Source organism: Micropterus salmoides, unplaced genomic scaffold (assembly GCF_014851395.1).
Source record: "Micropterus salmoides isolate LMB-PRFRI ecotype aquatic unplaced genomic scaffold, ASM1485139v1 Ms_hic_scaffold_13, whole genome shotgun sequence".
In the NCBI taxonomy this organism is placed as follows: Eukaryota; Metazoa; Chordata; class Actinopteri; order Centrarchiformes; family Centrarchidae; genus Micropterus; species Micropterus salmoides.
In genome coordinates this window covers 8,770,422-8,786,055 of record NW_024040374.1, presented here as the reverse complement: position 1 = coordinate 8,786,055, position 15,634 = coordinate 8,770,422, and the positions used below count along the sequence as shown (strand labels likewise).

The 15,634-nt window shown below is 37.9% G+C and overlaps 2 protein-coding genes across 18 annotated transcripts in view; one reads left to right on the top strand and one right to left on the bottom strand.

Moving 5' to 3' along the window:
- The window catches only part of sgip1a (SH3GL interacting endocytic adaptor 1a), a 67,369-nt gene extending 59,002 nt beyond the window's left edge, over positions 1–8,367 (top strand). For all 17 annotated transcript variants that reach the window (XM_038715341.1, XM_038715347.1, XM_038715339.1 and 14 more), the window contains 6 exons: positions 650–805; positions 1,645–1,780; positions 2,035–2,237; positions 2,568–2,632; positions 3,987–4,151; positions 4,737–8,367. In XM_038715341.1, the coding sequence (XP_038571269.1) occupies positions 650–805; positions 1,645–1,780; positions 2,035–2,237; positions 2,568–2,632; positions 3,987–4,151; positions 4,737–4,759 (748 nt within the window). In that variant the 3' untranslated portion in view covers positions 4,760–8,367. The remainder of the gene's footprint in view (positions 1–649; positions 806–1,644; positions 1,781–2,034; positions 2,238–2,567; positions 2,633–3,986; positions 4,152–4,736) is intronic.
- Positions 8,368–9,378: 1,011 nt separating this feature from the next.
- On the bottom strand, positions 9,379–12,200 carry insl5a (insulin-like 5a). The gene is made up of 2 exons (XM_038715336.1): positions 11,834–12,200; positions 9,379–10,069 (listed from the first exon to the last, which is right to left on the bottom strand). Exons 1-2 carry the CDS (start codon positions 12,003–12,005, stop codon positions 9,921–9,923), a joined length of 321 nt encoding a protein of 106 aa, XP_038571264.1. The 5' UTR covers positions 12,006–12,200; the 3' UTR covers positions 9,379–9,920.
- Positions 12,201–15,634: the final 3,434 nt, after the last annotated feature.

Sequence of the window (15,634 nt, the reverse complement as noted above, 5' to 3'; positions counted from 1 at the left end):
TATTACACATGCTATAAATAGAGGATTTAGAGCAGGTGTGGCCAAACCTTTGTGATTGTGGGCTATTTACAGAAAATATAGTTTGATATTGTCATTCACTCGCTCTTTTCTGTCTTTTCAGTTCCACCATGTTTAATTAACTGAAGTAAATGTTGTTATAGACCATTAGTAACCCATCATTGTAGGTCAAGTGGCAGTGACTACTGTTCAAATTAAGACATGCAATGATGAGGCGGGTTTGTAGTTGTTTAAGATGACAGCGACATCTAGTGTTCAAATTTGGATTTGCAATTTACATACGGTCCAATTTATTAGAATTAAGTTCAAACCATATTCTGATTATGTTTAAAAAATGGTTTGGCCACTCCTGGTTTAAAGTGTTAACACTATTATAAAAGAATGTACAAAAGAATGACTATATGAAGGCTGTGATCCTGGCTCATGGGCAAAAACCTTTATTAAGATATTTCAGTATATTAAACATATGTGGGCTTAAAGCTGTCCCGTTGCAACGTTTTATTAAGAAATAAAACTCGAATCAAAACTGAGAAATCAACAAAATAAGTGTGTACTGTATATGTAGAGTGTCTGTTTCTGTCCATTCTTTACACTCTATATAACCCACTCCTTCTCTTCCTTTTCCTCTCAGGTGTGTTATGAAGATCATAGGTGAGATGGTTTTGTCGTTTCCGGCGGGAATCACGCGGCACTTTGCCAATAACCCGTCCCCTGCCGTGCTAACCTTCAGCATAACCAACTACAGCCGACTGGAGCATGTGTTGCCTAACCCCCAGCTCCTTTGCTGGTAATGAATCCGCTGTGAACTCAACACCTCCCTCTTTAATAAATGCACAGTTATAAAGATAAGATTACACCATAACTCTTATGGTATCCTCCTCACATGCGTAGTTCTACGCTAAATGCTTTATTGTCCAGCCTGGAAATTCACCCTAATTTTTTAATATGTTACGAGTGTTTATAAGTTAACATTGGCAAAACTGTCTGAGAAATGATCCCATATGGATGAGTTTGGTTGTTAAGTGAAGTCCAGTGAGGATAAATAAACTTTATTGAGATCATCTCGGAACTAATGCTGACTATGTACTGAGTCACTCAGACCAACTACCTTGAAAAGAGATTAGCTTTTTTATTTGTCTTTTGTTTGTCAAACTTGGTTTTAATTGTTGGATTCATATTTCCAGCTGTAAAATACTCAAATAATGCTTAATTGGGACCCATAAACTAATTTTATTGTTAATAAGCTCACCAAAAAAATTTGTTAATTATTATTCATTACAAAGGATCTTCCTTTTAAAATAACGGAGGATCATATATAATTAATAAAATGTATTCCCCTAAGAAATGTATTCCCCTAAGCCTTGCATAGTTATAAAAGTCATAGTTATAAAATCAGACCTCTTGTGGCTCATTGTAAAAATTAAAATTCTGACCAAATCCTGTCTAATTTAAATTTCCAAATTTATTAGTGCCAAAATGAGTTTCTGGTCAAACCTTCCTTTAGAAGCTGGGTGCTGCACTCTTATTTTACACAAGAGACAGCAAATTCAACAGGTTTGACAAATCACTGTGATTATATAAAATGTCTGTTTTTTGATTGCCCTTTTCTATGTGCTTCCCCAACAGCGACACCACCACACAAGCCAAGGCTGATACCAAGGACTTCTGGGTGAACATGCCAAACCTGATATCCCATTTAAAGAAGGTGGCAGAGCAGAAGCCACAGGCAACATACTACAACGTGGACATGCTCAAGTATCAGGTAAGCTCTGCCCTCGGGAGTTATAACTTCACATCACTGAGCTAAGAGCCCCGAAATCTTCAACTGTTTCCCTGCAGAGGCCATTCTGCAAAGCATCAGCTGCAACTATTAACCATTGAACGTGTCTTTTTTGGGGGTGCTTAACTGCACTGTAGGAACAACGTAACATTATGTTGGGATCCATAAATGGTAGACAAAATGCTTTATAATGCATTATAATAATTTGCATCTGCATATTTTCTATCTGTGTGCAGGTGTCCACGGAGAGGATCCAGTCAATTCCTCTGAATCTAGCGGTGAGCTGGAGATGTGAGCCCACGAGCACTGACCTGAGGATAGACTACAAATACAACGGGGAGGCCATGACAACGCCGATGGCCCTGAACAATGTCCAATTCCTCGTCCCTGTCAACGGAGGGGTTTCAAAACTACAGGCTGTCTTACCTCCTGCTGCATGGTACAGTCTAAACATTGTTTTAGTGTTTAGTACTATTTAGATTACTGGGCAGTATACAGAATGTATACTTCAGTACAATATTGTATATATTTGGAATAACAGAAATATTAATACCAGGTAAGGATTTCTGTACTTACCTTAATTTTAGTTATGCTGACTGTACACAATGTTGATGCTCATATCACCATCATACCAGTGATTAGTGTAAACTGCATACTTGTGCATTGTTGCCATAAGAAAGGACACATCACATTTCCATATCACAGTTTTTACTTTACTTAGTCTTCAGAAGCTTCACAAATGTTTTCTCTCCTCTTATTATTCTGATAGGAATGCGGAGCAGCAAAGAATCCTTTGGAAGATTCCTGATATCTCACAGAAATCTGAAAATGGAGGTATGTACAATATAATAAAAGTAACATGTGACGCTGTACGCAGGATAAGCGGTTGACGATGGATGGATGGATGGACATGTAGCCTTATGGTGATTGATGAGAGACGCCTGCTTTTATTTTTATTAGAATCAGATGTAATGCAGCCTATCTTTGTATATCTTAACCAATTTTGAAGACTCACTCTAATTGCATCAGCCTGGAATAGATTGAATTCCTATTCAGAGTTGGGCCTCTGTGTTCAAAAATGAAATTATCCATATGAATTATCCATAGCCCTGGTTTATGTCCAAAAAAAAAATTGTACAACAACTGAAAAAGAGACAACCATAGATAAGAAAGTGGAAAGAGACCAAGGTTAAAAAGAAAAGTATATAGAGCTTAAACAATATACAGATGTGATCTTACTTGAGTTTCTGCAGTCATGTAGAGCTGGACAGTTTTAAACACTGACCTAGAACCTGCACTAGGATGCAGCTAAGCAGGCTATAGGGGGAAAAGTAGAGTACATGATGCCATTCAGGAAAAGATGGGGCCCTTAGTCGGGTCCTCCTTCTACAAATGGTCTTACAATTACTTTAGCAAACCGTCTCACTGCACTGTGGCTGTGTGTAATGTATGTGTATGTTTCTAGAGCTTATATTACTCTCTAATGGTAAAATAAATCAGTGCCTGATGTAACATCTACAGTGGAATATTTACACTTATTTTCAACTGATGAAGAATAGTCTGATTTGTGTATCCGATGTCATCTTATGTACTTTATATAGTTGGCCTGTTTCATATATTATGAAACAGAAAAGCCTGTGAGATTTACCTGGTCATCAGGAGAAGGACAGTAAACTAGATTATGTGATTTCTTTAAGGTAGAAAATGTAACCAGGCTCAAGCCTGATAAGTTTAGCCCTGCTTCTTTTGAACATGGATTACTTTTAAATGTAATACTCGGTATCTTCTCTTTTATATGTTTAATAATAATAATAATAATAATAATCTTTATTTGTAGAGCACTTTTCAAAAACAATGTCCTCTGATAATTTGTAATGTTCTTTTCAGGTGTATCTCATTCAGCGCTTTCTTGAAATCTGTATCCAGCAAACATTTTGACATTGAACAGGCTTTGATATAAAACCATGTTCTCTCAATGAAAAGTTAAATATAGCAACGTCTGTAGTTGTTTGGAGCTGCTACCTGCATTTAATTTTGTTAAATCAGAATGAACAGCTCTTTCTGCTGTCCACCCAAAATAGTTTCTAATGCTGTTTACACTTGAATCTTTTAACTGTCACTGTCTATGAAATGTTGGGAATTCATAGTGACCAACAGACATCTTTCTAAATTAGCCCTCTTCCCTCAGGTGTGGGATCATTGTTAGCACGCTTTCAGCTAACAGAAGGCCCCAGTAAACCGGCTCCACTGGCGGTGCAGTTCACCAGTGAGGGCAGCACCCTGTCAGGCTGTGATATTGAGCTGGCTGGGCCTGGATACCGATTCTCTCTCATCAAGAAGAGGTTTGCCGCAGGTCAGTTTGGTTAATTGTCTTTTTCACACCTAACATTAATTATCACCGACACTATTGTCCAGTCAGAGCTCTGCCAACTCATCCAGTAGATCAAGCCTTTTTAAACTGTTTTAAATTGTTTTGATTGATTGATTTCACTTATTTACCACATAAAAAAAAGTATTGATCATCATCATGGTAAAATATCAATGAAAGTTAAGGAATATTAGTCAGATTTTTTAAGTTAGAAAACTTATTGATATTTGTTTATACTTACAAATCTGTGTATTATACTCTAATATATTGCTAATTTGTGGTTCAAGGTATAATGTACTTACTGAAAGGGTAGATAATTGTTACTCATTTTGTTATAATATGGATCTTTTACTTTGATGTAATTATAAGTCAGTCAACAGCCGTGTGAAATTACCTCTAGAACATGTTCATACATTTTTTATGCATTCAGTTCATTATCATTACCTCCATTATTATGTAATAATGCAGCTTGTACTTAGTGTTGTAACTGTCTGTAAAGTTAACAATAGATCTATGAAAGGTCCATAAATGATTAAAACAATACCTAATAATTTTGTTAATGTGTTTCAGGAAAATACCTGGCGGACAACTAAACTGTGCTGCTGAGAACAGCACTGTTGAACAAAACAATGGCAGTGGACTGAGAGTGACACCAAGGACAGAGGACAAACTGGCACCAGACAGACTTTCCATTAACCTTTTCTGAACCCACACGACCGGTCCGCAGCCTACCCAGCAGTATTGTATAACTTGCATATAGCATCGTGGAGCTGTTTTAGGTCATGTAATAATTGTATTTGTATTCATTTCATAACATCTGTATTGCTGCAGTTAGACACCTGGGTTCTTCCTCTCTCTGAAGTCTGTGCCTCTGTCTCTATCCTCCTCTGGTCAATGTGTGGTGGTGTTTTTTTAAAGTTTCACTGCAGCTGCCTGACCGAAGACATGGACAGGAAGTATTTCGACCAGATTTTTACTCTGGATGACATGCTTTTTGTTGTCTCAAGTCCAGAAAGATTTGACTGTAAAAATACCCTTGAGTAAGATCTTTGTGGTGAGACACTCACCTCAACCTCTGATGCATCTAAAGTTAGACTAGTTAAAGTTGAAGCAGGGCACAGGAAAATAAACAGCAAGTTATACATGCAGATTTAACAAAAATCAGCTCTATATATAATCCTTCTGTCAGAGTCTGAGCTCAATGCCTGAGACGGCTGTCCTCACTGTCTCACACTGACAGAGACCATTGCGTGTCTTGGAAGTAAATGCACACTGATGCATTTTGACCAGTGTGTTGACACAAACTGTTAAATAAAAGATGTTTCTTGATGGCACTTGTCTGCGATCAGCTGAAACATAGGATCAAGTAACTACAAAAAAAATCTAGATTTTCATGCATCACATGCTGGTACTACAGGGTCACATGACTTTTAATATAAATGCACTGATCAGTCAATCAAACTGGTATTTTCTTTCTCTGGAATATACAGACATGGATAGGTTTTTAGTGAGTTAGGCAGCTGCAATGATAAATCAATGTACTGGTTGCAAAATAAGAAAATATGTTTTCCCGTCAGAACAAAAGAAGTGTACAAAGTGTCATTTTAAATCAATAATATATATCTTAAAGGGCGTTTGGTGTTTTCCTCGTATTGTCAGATAGCCTTTCTGCTGTTTCCAGGACAGCAGTGATAGTCTCCAGAGTACATGACAGCATTCTATTTTTATTTATCGATGATTTGTTTGTAAAAAAAAACATGTGTATTCAAATAGAATTTGAATGGTATCAGACAACTCAGAACCCTTAAAGGTATAAATATTTGAATTATCTCTCTTTTTTGTTATCTGTGTAGTTGGGTAACCCGTGTACAGTATAAGGTATACTTTTTGAATTTATTTCAGATATAATTTTTTAACTCAAGTGCAACAGAAGATTTGAGCTATATATGGGTGGTGGGAGGGGGTAATTTAAGAAAAAGATAAATATCTTCCTGGATGCTGTGTTATGCTTTGTGAAAGCAGTGTTAATGTAGAGTTAGTTATACAATGGGCAAGGTCCACACTTTAAAGAGTCTGTTTGACATTTTGGGAAATGGGCTTATTTGTTTTCTTTTTTAGAAAGTTAGATGAGATGTTCAATACCACTCTTATGTGTGTCTGTTCAACATGAGGCTTGAGCCAGCAGACAATTAGCAAAGCTGAAAGACTAGAAACAGCTAGCCTGGCTGTGTCTGAGGGTAAAATAATCCGCTTACCAGCACTTTTCACAAAATTTCACTAATTTACAGGTGATATCTTGTTTGTTTAAGCTGTACAAAAAAGTATAAAAATGTCTAGTTGTGGTTTTAAATATTTTACCTGCTAAACATCAGCAAGTTAGCATTGTCATTGCGAGAAGGTCAGCATTTAGCTCAAAGCAACGCTGTGCCCAAGTACAGCCTCACAGAGCTGCTATCATGACTGCAGACTTCCTTTTGACAGAGCCAAGCTAACTGTTTCCCTGTGTCCAGTCTGTAGGCTAGGCTAAGCTAACTGTCTCGTCACTCCAGCTTAACATTTAACAGAACGTGGCATCAGTCTTCTCATCTGATTCTCAGCAACAAAGTGAGTCAGCATATTTTCCAAATTGTTTTCCTTTTTATAAAGTCAAGACAATGACAACAAAAGCAATCAGTTTGGTGACCGTGGTACCACTACTGGAACAGGATTTGTTTACTGGGACCAGCTAGTTTTTTGTTTTTGTTTTTTTGTTTGTTTTATATTCAAACCAGCTTGTGATAAAACAGAAAAAAACACTCTTGCATTGCATCCAGCTTTCTCAGTTCCCACATCTACCTATTCAGTTCTTCTTCAGCTTTGACCACGTGTCTGAAGTATTTTCTTCCCTGTTTCCATTTACCTCAGTGGTACCTAAACTCCCTGACTCTATCATGAGCACATCCCCAATCATCCAACCAGCACTTGAATCCATGGCTTTATTTTGCATAATCGTAATGGTCTCTGTGAGATGACATAAGTTGAATGAGGTTGTGGAGCAAGGTTAAGTTGACCAAAATGCTATTGTTTTTGTTTGTTTTGGGGGTTTTTTTGTATTTTATGTTTGTGTATCCCAGACAGTCAGTCCTCTGTTAAGGATAATAAGCTGAATATTTTTAAAACAGATAAAAGTGAAAAAATATTATATTGTTTAATGTGTATAAAACACTGTGCTGATGATGTTGAACTTCCTGAATGCTCTGACACTCAACATGGAGAACAAAAAGTGAGTGTGAAGTGTAGCCGAAGATCTCTGTACTGTACTGTATGTCGGCATTCTGCTAAATGCAACCAATCGTGGTCCTTTCAGAAATGTCGTCAAAGCATCTTAGGCTGAATTTAAGACCTGAGGACTATTTGCAACATGTCAGTTCTCCTATTCAGTGACCTAGTTTTAAAGATGTGATTATTTGGCTGATAAGCCATCAGATGTGAGCCGTGCTGAAAATCTCATTTTTGACCAGATTTACCATTATTTCTGGGCAGACAGAGTCTAAAAGAGCATTGTGGATTACTCTGATGTTGCACTGAATTTGTTAAAGCAAGGTGATGATGATTGGTGCCATTTAGCTCCCCACATTAGTTTGGTAACTTTCAGTCATGTCAGTCCTTCCAGCTAGTTGACCCGATGGATCGACATGGCTGACAGGAAGCTGTAACCTTGAAGCAATCAGTGCAACAGTCACTACAGCATTATCTACAGAGGCCCACCACATGCACCCCCTATCATGCATCTGTCTTAACTTAACCAGTACACTACATGTTACATGTCTTTCAGCTCGAAAGTCGTGTTGCAGTATAAAATTCACATCTTCTTTGCATCTAGTTAAAAAATGGAACAAAAGTTGTATTTTCAAGAACATCTCTGTGGTGAATTTGTTCTGCAGTATTTCAGTATCGCATGCAGAGCATGAAGTAAAAGGTGGGGCATCTATGATGATAGATAGTACTGAAATGACGTTGTGCTGAGTGTCAGTTACCTGTATTAATGTTGAGAAGAGAGCAGGGAGTGTGTTTATGTGTGCTGTAAGCCAGAATGCTTTTTGGTTCTGTACCGTTAACCTCAAACACATGTGCAAGCTGTTTGTACAGTACATAACAACGCTAAGATGAACTGAGAAACTTAGTTTGCTTCTTTCCAAAACCAATAAAAGTTATAACTGGATGTCTGTGTTTGCAGTTATCTTTGTATTGCATAATTCTGAATGAGTCTTTCTCATGAATACATACAAACTTGTGGTCTTGCTGTATATTTTTGTTGTTTTAAAGGTTCAGTGTATAATATTTAGGAGGATGTATTGACAGAAATGCAACATAATATACATAACTATGTTTTCAGTGATGTATAAAGACCTTATGTAATGAAGTTATGTTTTATTAACTCAGAAGGAGCCATTTCTCTCTACATACACTGCAAGTCCCCTTACATGGAAGTCGCCAAGTTCTACCGCTATGTTTCTACAGTAGACCATACAGACAAACTGCTTTATAGAGAATGTTTCGTCACTACGTTGAATACGTAAGAAGATGAACAAGACGTAAAAGAAGTAGTAGTCATAGTAGTGGCAGTCATCTGGTTTGTTAGAAGTAAGAAAAGAAGAGAAATAAGGCAAATGGAGGACCCCACGTATTATTTAGCACAAGAGTAAACAGAGCATGTCAGCCACCATAGCTTCTCCTACGCGCTTGCAAACGGAGGGGTGAGCGGTGAGTGAGTTGTTGGTTGCAATTCGCAAGCCTCACCACTAGATGCCACTAAAACTTGCACACTGAACATTTAAGACACACTAGCAGTGGGGATCTTGAGATAACACGTAAAAGAAAGGCCTATACAGCCTCACAGAGGTGCGTGGCTGCAGTCTTTTAGTCATGTTTTAATTTTTGGGGGGGTACTTATTGGATAATAGTTGACATTCAAGAAGATGACAGGAAATAGGGGGAGAAAGAGGGTGTATGACATACAAAATACATTTATGTCCCCAGCCAAATGTGAACCAGGGACATTGTGGTAATGGCTTGTTCTGGGCCACCAGGGTGCTATTTTATGGTGTTTTGTCACACATAGACGTAATGATGATCTTTTTGACACTAGGTTTGCTGAAATTAACTAAGCACGATTTGGTATCCAGTGTCCAGGATTGCATTTTTTTAAAAAGATCTCACACCTCACAGAATGTAAGCCCTGTGCAAGAACATTTATTTGACTAAAATAGTGAAATGACAGAATACAGCTCATGTTTCCTCTAAATACATCAAAGTAGAGATGGAAATTTTACAAACCTGCAACCATGTGAATACTTGTTTACATAAAGGACACAAGGCCTGGGCTAAGACATCTGCCCTCTCTTCACACAGAGTCTGAGTGGGGCGTGATATAGTCCTGCATCCTTGAACATCATCCCTGATCACTTAGTTTTGTTTTCTAATTCTCATAGGTTAATTTATATTAGAATTAATATATATACTATATCTTCCAGTTCAGGTTCAGAAACATGTTCACAAATGCTCAAGTGGTCCACATTTACATCTACAAACAAACAAGTTAAAGTAATAACTCACAAAAATATCAAAAACAATTAGAAAAACAGCAATTGAGGATATGAGCATTACTGTGCATACTATATAGTGATCGTGTTGTTTTTAGACAGAATCTACTAAGGCAACATTTCAGAGAACAGATTAATTTGGCAACTTGGAGAATAAGAGAGAAAGTTGGCCTCAGCAGAGGAAGGTGAGGTCGCTCTTCCTGCATCCCACCTGGCAGCACACGGTGGTCAGTATGTTATTAATATCCCGTTTGGTCAACTGGGAGTCAGAGTTGCTGCTGCTCAGGCTTTCCAAACTGTTCTGCTCCCCTGTGGGTGAACCTGGAACACAAAAAACAGGAAATGTTAAAGAACACTCGGACATAAAAAATATGTTTTATGTTTATGATTTAGTCTAATAACAAAGTTAACACACAATTCTCTGAAAATGTTTGTCCAAGACATTTTTTTCACAGTTTTTTCCACAATGGTAATGGATGAACAAAGTCTTTTCCCCATAAAATAAGGAAACTAAATGATACAGATTAACTCAGTGCTGCTTGTCTTCTACAGTGTCACTTTACTATTTCTAATCAGCACGACATGCTAACTTGGTTTGGTTATGTGTGTCAGACAGCAAGAGAGAGATGCTGCCCAGGGAACAGCCCACTGCAGCATTTAATCATGATATGTGGGCTCCTATAGCCTAATAAGGTCAACCAGCAGACCATATCTGTGCTAGTGCACCTCACTGCCTGCACACCCACTGCACTGCACCCACTGAATTAATAGCATACAGTATATAGGACCTGTGGCAAAAATCCTAGCAGTTTGGTTGAATAGAAAGGTGCTTACAATAAAATAAACTGTTGAAAACACTGAGGACACAGCAGTGGAAAGCTGGCTTTCAAAACCCCATTAGTTTGTTAACTGTTTTACGTTTCAGTCTGAGGGTTAATATATTACTTGCAAAAAAACAATTTCTCTGCACTTTGGCAGAAGTACTCAGCAGTTGTGTGGGTACAAATGTTGATGCTTGAGTCAGTGAAAGTAGCATCAAAACACATAAATAGTATGAGAAAGAACAGTCAGATATAATAAATAGGATGAAATCTCACTTCTTGCGGAAAACTTTAGCAGAAAAAGAAGTACAGATTTCCACAAATGTTGTGAACTACAGCATTCAGTTTGCAGTTATTTCTACAAAATGTACTGTAGTCGGGACATCCCACAATATCTTAGTGTCTCATATTTACCAGACTTGGCCATACATTAAAAACTGTGTGGTCAAACTTTCTTCAAACCTACAGAAATGTATTTAAAATTCTAGTAAAGATTCCAAAGTGTTTAAGAATCCAAATTATGTCAGACCGAATTTTGGGGAAATTCGGAAACAAAATAGCTTCATTCATCTCCAGACATCTCAAGATAGTAATAAGCAAATGGTACAAATACCTGTCTATATAGCCCTGCTATGCAGTACATCTACCACAAAAAAAGGATTGGTTCACAATTTTTAAAGTCTGTCTCAAGACAATTGTCAGGTGCCACTGAAACAGGTTTTTCTTGCCAATTAGGCCATTAAAACCTTTCCTAACATACTTCCAATGTGAGTGATCCACAGTCTTGATTTTGTGCAAAAATGTAGGCTACTCCAAAGTTTATGAGAAGCTAATGAGAGGCTTCAGCAATTTGAAATAGTCAAATCAAGTGGATATCTTCCAAAGTGGATATCTACAGCCTTTTTAGTATGAAATTCCGTTTTTGTATTTCCCTGTTGAGCTCCAGTGAAGAGATTGGAACAAAAAAAGGGAATTTCATACTGAAAAGGTAGAAAACTCGGACATATTAACTTAGTTAACTCAACAGTTAACTTAAACAGGAGGATTGTTGTCTTATGACAGACGTTATAAATTGTGAACCTATCCTTTAAGGCTAAATCTACACAGAAACAGACACATTTATATGTTATTATTTCGTATATACAAACTAACAATATGGTTAATCCTGAACCAAAGAGAAAATTTATGCAAAAAACGTTTTTAGACTCCTCTTTTTTATCACTGATCACTGTGTCTGCTGTTTTGAATAATAAAGTTCTCTCACCATCCATGTCTGACTCACTGAGGAATCTCCTCCAGCGGGAGCCTCCGCAGGTGTAAACGACGGCCCTCAGGAACTCTCGACCGCACAGCTTCACTGCCTTCACCTCCGCTCTCACCTGGTCCACATGCACCACTGCACACAACAGCAGAGGCAAAACTACCAGAGCCCTCATACTGGATACTTGACTGTCTGTAGGGAGGATTATCTCTTTGGTGGTCTGGTTTGTTCTGAAACAGTTTTCTGTTGGTTATCTGTTTTCTCGCCGGCTTTCTGTAAGTCTTCTTTGCTGCACAGTGGGCCGGCCGTTGATCCAATGCTTTCATCTCCCTGTATTATATACCATCAACCTTTCATTTCATCAATGCTATCTCTCCACTCCCTCGCTCTAACTGGCTCTTTAGCCCATCACACACAAACACGAACACGCACACACACATAGTCCTCACTCTGTCATTTTATGTATCCGGTCATTCCCACCATCAACATTTTAACAGTCCGAGAGAGCGTGACGGCCATCAGCCTTTTACAACCCTCAACTGACAATCACATTAGAAGAGGGCAGCCTTCTCAGCCTCTCTGTGATCATGTGATTTAAAGCTATAATTGCACCAACCTTCCATCCACTGCATGGCTAGTTAAGTGATGCAAAGTGAGTCCCCCTGCTTTCAAATATATGTTTCATGTGTTTACAACTCTTTGATGACCTGGTTGTCTTTGGCTTTACGGCAGTTTGGGCCCATATGAGAGGAAAAAAGTCAATGTTGACAGTCCATCATGCAGGTCATTATGCAGCTGCTGATGTTGCGATGTGACACTCACCATGACATTTCACTTCGATCATTAACGGTGCAGGTCCCACTTAGGATGTCAATGAAATTATATTACGTTTAGTTGGACATGCTCTGTGGTTGTCCCAATGGTAGCAGAAAATATAAAACAATGTTTTAGATACAGAAATAGAATTCTTTTTGTTGTTGTTTTTTCCGTTTCCATCCACAGAACTAACATGAATTTCCTGATAAAGTGATCTATGGTTGGTAGTACCACAGTAATGAATGAATTATATTTTTTAATGGAAAACAAGTATGTTACCATAATTATGCAGATGACACACACATTTACATGACCATATCACCAGAAATCTTGGTGTAGTCATGGACTTAGACCTAACTTTCTGTCCCCAGAGTCAAAATGAAGAAGCAGTGTTCAGTTCTTATTGGGAACACTCTGGCATTTGTGGTCAACAATGTAGTCATATAATACTACTTCTAATACTGTATGTACAGTAATTTCTTAATACAAGATTGACGTGAGATTTAGTACTAAAATTTATTCTCGACCTTGGAAATAGTATTCATCAGTGGAAGTCCTAAAAGTGCTTTGGATGAAATCATAACAGCTGCTGAGCTTGCATGACAACAGCTCCATCTCTAGCTGAGCAAGTTCCCTCCACTGATGAAGACAGTGTGATATGTCTGAAAGCTCTGCAAAAAGCTAGTAAGTGGACCTTGAGTTGGGATTGTTTTGTCAGATGAAATAACCATGTTCATGATCTTGTTCTGTCAAAAGACAGGTGAGGTTATCATGCAGTATCAACAGACACAGGTTTATTAATTTAGCCCGACTATGCTGGCTGGCTAACATGTTTGCTACCATTATGATCCTGCTCTGGCTCCTGTTTTTCACTTACGTTATCTCTGCAAACCATAAATTACTGCAGAGACCAACAAATGTTTTTCATGTAGTGTTTACCACAGATGGTTTTCTGTAATTTTTCAAGAAAGCTGATACACAACTCTAGGGTACTTTGTCTGTGTATTTCACTGCAGTGTTGATAAATAAAATAAATGTAACCCTGATCATTGTAACAGAGATATAACATAATGGACATCTTGTCTGACTGCCGTGATCACTGACTCAAAGGCTTGGAGAAGGGAAGAAAATGACATAGATTACGATGACCTTAAATGGCCCCAAAGGATGTAAAGTCACCCGGGTGAGTGCCATGATGTCATCTGCCATTTGGACTGACAAACTGAAAACAAATGCAACTGTTTATCACTAAAAGTAACGCCTAACTGTGATCTGACTTTATTCACTGATATTGTGTGTCGAGCCTAATCAGTGGTATCAGTATCAGTATTTGATATGAATTCAAACAAAAACAGCATTTATTCAGTTTAACAGCAACAGTGACAGAAGCACTAGCAAACTGAGTAGCAGCTGCACTGAAGCAGAAAAGGTTCCCTCCCTTCATGGTGGGACGTTGTTAGCTTTTATCCAATTACAAAGCTCCTACATGTTTTCCATTTCAGTATTAGGCCATAATGTCATTACTGAATTTGAGAATGTAAGTGACACTCAAACATGAAGATTTGAAGGTCAGTGATTACTCATGAAGACTATTTCACACCAACAAATGTCACGTGTGAAGGATCATGTCTGAATACTGAAACCTAAAAAATAAAACAGCCAAAAGTCGACACACCATGAACTTTTGTTCTGGGGCTGTTTTTCATGGTTTGGACTGGGATGAAAATTATCTAATATTATTCTTTATTTAATATTTCTGGCAACTTCATTGTATCCCATCACTTCTGAAACCAAAATCACACCATTTCTAATGTATGATACAATACATTTCAAGTGCCAGAGAGAGAGAATCTTGAACTAAGGCTCTGTGAAAGTAAGAAACGTCATCTCTATACTCTGATGCTTGTATGTTAAATGCTCTGGATTGTAAATGCTCCGTATTTGTATAGCGCCTTTCTAGTCTTTTCGGCCAACCCGCTCTACCTCCTGAGCCACAGCCGCCCCGTGTTGTTCCTCAAATGTAAGTCGCTTTTGATAAAAGCGTCTGCCAAATGAGTAAATGTAAATGTAAATGTATAAAGCCAAACAGGCAAATGTGACATTTGCAGATAAGATCTGTCCAAATGGGATTGTTTGTATTTCAAGGAGACATTCAGTCGCCCATTTCTCTGAGAACCAAATCTAAAAACAACAGCATCTAGATAAATTTATGAAACAGGCGCAAAACTAATTGGCTCAGGAATACATCAGTGCATGTGTGTGCGTGCGTGTGTGCCTGCATTTTCATTGACATCAATGTGTAACCTACAGGCTGAACAATGTCCTCCACAGTGTCCACCTGAAAGACAAGAGCCAGAGTTAGACGCTCTGAGCTCATGTGTGTTTACTGTTAGATGACCATCAGGTGCCCGTGTCTCATTGACTCACTGAAGGAATAATGGTTTCAAATTGTTGACATAAAATGCTATAAAGCCAGCAAAAGTGCATTGACACAGACCTCTATACAGTATAATGTCAACAAAAAGGAAAGATTGCCTGTGATAGTATAATCGTTCAATAAAAACTCATCAATAGTACCAATAGTGCATCAAATATTTGACCGTATATGGATTAGTGGCAATTGTCATTTGTAGTGTTTTGCTGTTTGTTTACAGCGCTTTTCTTGGTAAAGTTGCAAAATGCTTCACAGACAGTACAAACCAAGCAAACTGTAATGTATTCTTCTTTGTGTCCAATTTACATATACTTCCATTTGTTTTAATGTGTGAAGATTTCAGGAATATAAGGTTTTGTTCAAAAGTAGTTTTGAGAATGTTTTCTGTGAGTTTAATTATTGGCACAGGAGCTCATGTCGATGAGGCCTTTGCATTTGCATTTCCATTTAACATCTTAGAGGTATACTCACATGTATAACTAAAAAGAGCATTTTGTGTGCATCTCATTCTGATAATAATTAAAAATATTGTGCTGATTCACTTCTTTGTTTTG